This window comes from Echinops telfairi, unplaced genomic scaffold (assembly GCF_000313985.2).
Source record: "Echinops telfairi isolate 266 unplaced genomic scaffold, ASM31398v2 ScPeMD7_655;HRSCAF=1070, whole genome shotgun sequence".
Classification (NCBI taxonomy): domain Eukaryota; kingdom Metazoa; phylum Chordata; class Mammalia; order Afrosoricida; family Tenrecidae; genus Echinops; species Echinops telfairi.
Window position 1 is genome coordinate 11285419 of NW_022104553.1, and position 6000 is coordinate 11291418.

Here is a 6000-nt window from a genome sequence, read left to right on the forward strand (position 1 = left end):
TTATAAATGGGTATTTTGTTATTGAGCTTCTTCTGAGCACATGCAATAATGACTTCACTCAGTTCGTCAATCATATGTAAAAGAGGCCTTCATATATAAACAAATTTTTCTTCATCTTGGGTATTAAAAATCATATAAACAATTTGCAGCAAACTGCTACAAGTATATAAAAGTAGATGAAAGTATATCTTAAAAGAATGAACAGAAATCCAAGAAAATTCATTCACACAGTTTGAAACAAACCCATTATCTGGCGCTCATATATGAAAAATGGTCATTAGGGCAGTGAACTGGATGTTAAATTATTTGACCCCGCACTGGTCTAAAGCCAATTGCTTTGCTCTCAATGAGAATGTGTGATATTTCTTAAACAAGACTTTGTATTAATGGAAGATGTAAACATACCTTTTTCTTCTTTCATTTTCTCTGAAAAACAAATTAAATTAAATGTATTAATGATCTGAGGCTCAGAGGGTTTAATTACATGATGAAGTAACTACTATTAGCAAGGGGAAAAAATCGGTGATGGAAAGGCAAATGTATCAAATTACACAATGATGACTCTTAATCACGAAACCCAGTGGATGATTCCACCATTGGTGTGGAATGCTAAGACTACAGCAAGGCAGAGCTTATAGGCATCCCTTTCAAGCGACTGTAAACTGTGTATATTTTCAGTGTCTAAATACAGCCTCAAAAGCTCTATTTAGTACATCGTCACATCACAGTTTTCCTCCTCTCAGACTGGATCGAGGAAGCTATTGTTATTAACATCAGAAGGTAAGGTGAAGAAATAATGCTTTAGAGAGAGACTATGGAAGAATGAGAAAATCCATGAGCTGAAAAGAGGAACGAGAAAAAAGCAAGAGTAGAGAAATGGGTGTAGAACATTATAATGTAAAGAAAAAGAATGAAAATCACAAAAGATTAAACTTACATAAATGTTAAAGGAAAAAAGGCAGTAAAAAGGAAGAGAAAGGTTGAAAAATAATACTCTTGTGATCATATCTAGTCAATAGATTAATTATCATTAAAGTTTGCCATTTACTTCCTAAAGATCTGAAAAAGGAAGAGGCAGTAGGAGTCAATTTTTAACAGCAAGCAAGCAAACAAATGTAACTTACAAAATTATTTTAACCAGGCAGATAAGTTAAAGAATACCTGTTTCAAAGTCAAAGCCTTAAGATTTATTGTCAAAATATTTCATTAAACTAATAATGGGATAAAAAATATTTTCCCCAAAATGTCACTATCAGATAGTCCCCCAGATAGGCCCCCCCACCCCCCATGGAATATATACAAATCCACTGACAAGAGAAAAGCAAAGTGCTCATAAAGTTAAAGGGCTTTGATGAGCCAAAAACATTACTGGGCAGAAAGAATGCCCGGATGCTGGGCGCTCAGCCCTGCATTCACAGAGGAAGTGTCATTTGAGCACATTATCCGTATATGGGGGAAAGTAACTCTCACCTGTCTCCAAGTTCATTTGCTCTGGGGAAAAAGAAACGGAGAGAAAATTCTGTTAGAAATGGATGAAATCATTTTCAAATGAATTAACAAAAATTCATGCAAATTCATTCACTCAGTTTAACACTTTCTACCAACTGACAATCCAGTCCCATTATGTGAAGATACTCTATATATCAAGGTCTGACACTTCTTCAACACATACTTACCATTAATGGAAGATATCAACCTACCTATTTTTTCTTTCAATTTATCTGGGGGAAAAAGTAGATAGAATTTATGAAGGATCGTAAGAGCACAGTATTCAATAACATGAAGTGGCTACTCTTAGAAGTGACAAAATCAGAGCATAAAAGGAAACCTGTTGGATTGCAAGTGGAACACCATACACAGTGGATGCTCATGATTGGCTCTCGGGAGCTAGGACGCAGCTCACAAGGCAGAGAATCCAGGCATCATCTCAAAAGACTGTCCACTGCATTTTTAAAGGTCTGCACAAAGCCTTCGTGCACAGAGGCGTTGGCCACAGTCGGCACCAGAAGAGCTTTGAACTATGTTCTCTCACATCAGGATCTTCCTAATTTCAATGGAAGCTCTTTGGGCTACCTGCCATCTAATGCTCATTGTTTGGCTTCCTTCCATGGAGATTATGCATTAATGGAAGATATACCTCTACTTATTTCCCTTTCAATCTCTCTGAAACACAAATGAGAGAAAATTTAGGGAAAATTACCGAGGATCAAGGCTTTTATTAACATGATGAAGCACCTAATTATGGTATGTGGCATAATCAATGCCTGAGAGAGAGAGAGCTGAAACTGCAAACTGAATACTGAGAAACACAAGGGACACTAGATACTCCACTGTGGATCCGAGTTACTGAGACCCTCCTCACAAATTAAAAGATGATAAGCCTCCTTTGTAGAGACCATCTACTGCATGCTTTAAGCAGTCCATTTCCTTGACCTAGCTTTCTTACAATGAGAAAGATGTTGGGCCTAATAGACATTTCAAGAGTCCGACCTTGAAATTCTCACACCAGAATTTTCTTCCTATCTGACCGAAGAAGACAAGTTCCTTTCGTTGCATCATGTGGAAGGATGAAGAAAGAATGTTATTGAAATGATAATGGAACAATGGGAAAATCGGTACACTGGAGACAAACTAACAAAGAGTAGAGAATTGCGCACAAAGCATATCACTGTAATAAGGATCAATGTAAAGTACACAAGAGAAAGGCTCACATTTTTTTAGAAGAGTAAGGTAGAGAAAATAGCAATGAAGCAATAAAATCATAAGAAATCATATCCTGTCTATATGAATTATAGGAATGTTTACCATTTTCTTCCCGAAGACCTGAAAAATAAGAGCAATTGTAATCAATTTTGAAACAGCGAGAACAAAATGAAACAATCTACCTACCCTCTTTAATGCACCACATATGCAATAGAATAGGTGCATCGAAGGCAAAATCCCATGACTTCTTGTCAAATTGTTACACTCAACTAATGCCTGAATCATTAAGGCTTTAATTTAATTCAAGTAATATATATAAAGAAATTTTTAAAATGATTTTTGCATAAACTTCTTATTTGCACCTAAATTTACCCAAAAACTCTCCCCTGGAACACTCTTTACAAAAAATTACATTGTTTTCCTGCTCATCATCATCACCACTACTATCCATGTATTATTGCAATGATCGTCATAGATGTAAACACAATCACAAATGCCACTGTCATTGTAAAAAATTTTTTTCTTGGCATTGGGCTCAGGACTGCAGGCATGACAGGTTTCAACAACTGTCATAACTCAATAGTGTGGTGTTTGATGCGCATATTCTGTTGCTTTAACATTCACAACTGCCTTTGTATTTTTTTCTCAAATATGTCACTAGAAGTAATTAATGCAAAATCTTCCAAAGAAGGAAAGGCAAATCCATTTAAAAAGATGAAAAGTAAAGTCCTTCAAACATTTAAAATATTGCTGAGCTAAATTACGAAGTTCCAACAAATGCCCGTATGCTGAGAGCTCAAACCATCTAGGACAGCTGTCATTACAGAGCGTTGTCTGCAAAGAGCAGAAAGGAAATTTCACCTTTATCTGCCTTCTGTTTGGCTGTCAAAAGCAAAGAGGGAAATATTTAAAAATAGGTAGAAGCGGGAATTATAGCCAAAACGTGCACTCAAGTTTAAAGCCCTTTCTGCTACCTGACAGCTAGAGGCACTATTTTGTTTTGGCGTCTTAAAAACACATATGTGGTAATAACGCAAGATTTGACCAACATCTGTCTTTTCTTATTCATATGTCTTATTATATTTCTGAAAAATATATTAGACAAAACAAAGGAAAACTATGCACATCAGCACCTTCTGTGGCATGATGAAGTGTGTGTAATCGATAAGTGGACAAGTCAGTGGCTGAGAGAGAAATCTGGTCAACTACAATGTGAAGACTGAAACCTTATGCAGAGTGGAAAACTCCCCAGATGACCTAGACTGCTAGGACTGTGATCATAAGGCCGAATGCTAGGAAACATTTTCAAGAGAGGGTCCACTGAATATGTTATGCCAAATGTTTCCCGGACATAGCCTTCTTACAGGGAGATAATGGGCAGAGCAGACACCGAAACAAGCTAGCTAATATATTAACACGTGACAATTTTCCTCATCTCAGACAGAATGACTGGAATGGAAATTAGTAACGCAGTGATGCAAAGGAAGAACAAAGACCTGAGAGATGCCCATGGACCATTGCAATGTAATAAAAAAGAATGACAAGCACAGAAGAGAGAAGCTCATCCAATTTGTCGGAGAAAGAGAAAGGCTTGTGAAGACAGAGAGGAAAAGGGAAAGAAAGAAAGAAAGAAAGAGAGAGAGAGAGAAAGAAAGAAAGAGAGAAAGGAAGAAAGAGAAAACAACCCTCAAAATCTTGTGCAGACTTTATCTTATCAATAATTAAATGTAATTAAAATTTACCGCTTTCTTCCTGATGATCTGAAAAATAAACAGGCAATAACAGTCCATTTATTTTCCATAACAAGCAAAGAGCAATGTGTTCCCAAGTCTTTCATTTCACCACAGATGGAGAAGAATAGGTGCTTCAATGACAACCTGAAGATCAATTGTCAAAGTAATTCAGAAAAAAAACCATAGGCTGAAGAAGACGACTTTGTTTTTCAAATAGTCTATCAAAAATTTACTTGGACACTAACTTCTCATTACTCATGTTTAAAATTATTTAAAACCTTCCCCTTGATTCCCTTGTGGAGACACACTGTTCTAATCATCATCACCATCATCATCATCCATAAGTCGTCATCACGGATAGGAACATCCTTACAAATGCCATTGACTTTGACATAGTTTTAGAACGTTGGTCACAGCACTCAACAGCACATGTTGCTGGTACTGCATAGCACTGTGGTCCTTGCTTCTCCAGCTGTGCTTTCTCTTTTCTTTCTCTTGTCGCTTTTTACAAATAGACCACTATTAGAAATTCCCTTTTCCTCCCAGCAAAAGACACAAAGCCATGGAAAAGAAAAGTGCAAGTTTCGAATAAATCTGAGGACTTTGGATGCGTTAAAACATTACTGGGCAGATGGAATGCCCGGATGGTGAGAGCTCAGCCCTGCATTCACAGAGGACGTGTCATTCGAGCACATTATCCGTATATGGGGGAAAGTAACTCTCACCTGTATCCAAGTTCATTTGCTCTGGGGAAAAAGAAACAGAGAAAATTCTGTTAAAATGGATAAAATAATTTTCAAATGAATTAACAGACATTCATGCAAATTCATTCATCCAGTTTAACACTTTCTACCAACTGACATCCAAGCCTACATGTCAAGATGCTCTCTCTATATATCAAGATCAGACATTTCTTCAACACATACATAGCACTAATGGAAGATAGTGGAACCTACCTATTTTTTCTTTCAATTTATCTGGGGAAAAAAGTAGATAGAATTTATGAAGGATCGTAAGAGCACAGTATTCAATAACATGAAGTGGCTACTCTTAGAAGTGACAAACTCAGAGCATAAAAGGAAACCTGTCGGATTGCAAGAGGAACACCATACACAGGGGATGCTCATGATTGGCTCCCGGGAGCTAGGACGCAGCTCACAAGGCAGAGAATCCAGGCATCATCTCAAAAGACTGTCTACTGCATTTTTAAAGGTCTGCACAAAGCCCTCTTGCACAGAGGTGTTGGCCACAGTTGGCACCACAAGAGCTTTGACAAATGTTCTCTCACATCAGGATCTGCCTAATTTCAATGGAAACCCTTTGCGCTACCTGCCATCTAATGCTCATTGTTTGGCTTCCTTCCATGGAGATTATGCATTAATGGAAGATATGCCTCTACTTATTTCCCTTTCAAACTCTCTGAAACACAAATGAGACAAAATTAAGGGAAAATGACCAAGGATCATGGTTTTTATTAACATGATGAAGCACCTAATTATGGTATGTGGCATAATCAATGCCTGAGAGAGAGAGAGCTGAAACTGCAAACTGAATACTGAGAAAC

General features: G+C 37.2%; 1 protein-coding gene across 1 annotated transcript in view; it reads right to left on the reverse strand.

The window, feature by feature from the left end:
• LOC101648897 (butyrophilin-like protein 1) overlaps positions 1-6000 on the reverse strand; it is a 91445-nt gene that overhangs the window by 17149 nt on the left and 68296 nt on the right. The window contains exons 15-17 of the mRNA XM_030886200.2: positions 5162-5182; positions 2806-2823; positions 406-426 (exon numbers count right to left, since the gene is read on the reverse strand). Coding sequence (XP_030742060.2) covers positions 406-426; positions 2806-2823; positions 5162-5182 — 60 coding nt within the window. The remainder of the gene's footprint in view (positions 1-405; positions 427-2805; positions 2824-5161; positions 5183-6000) is intronic.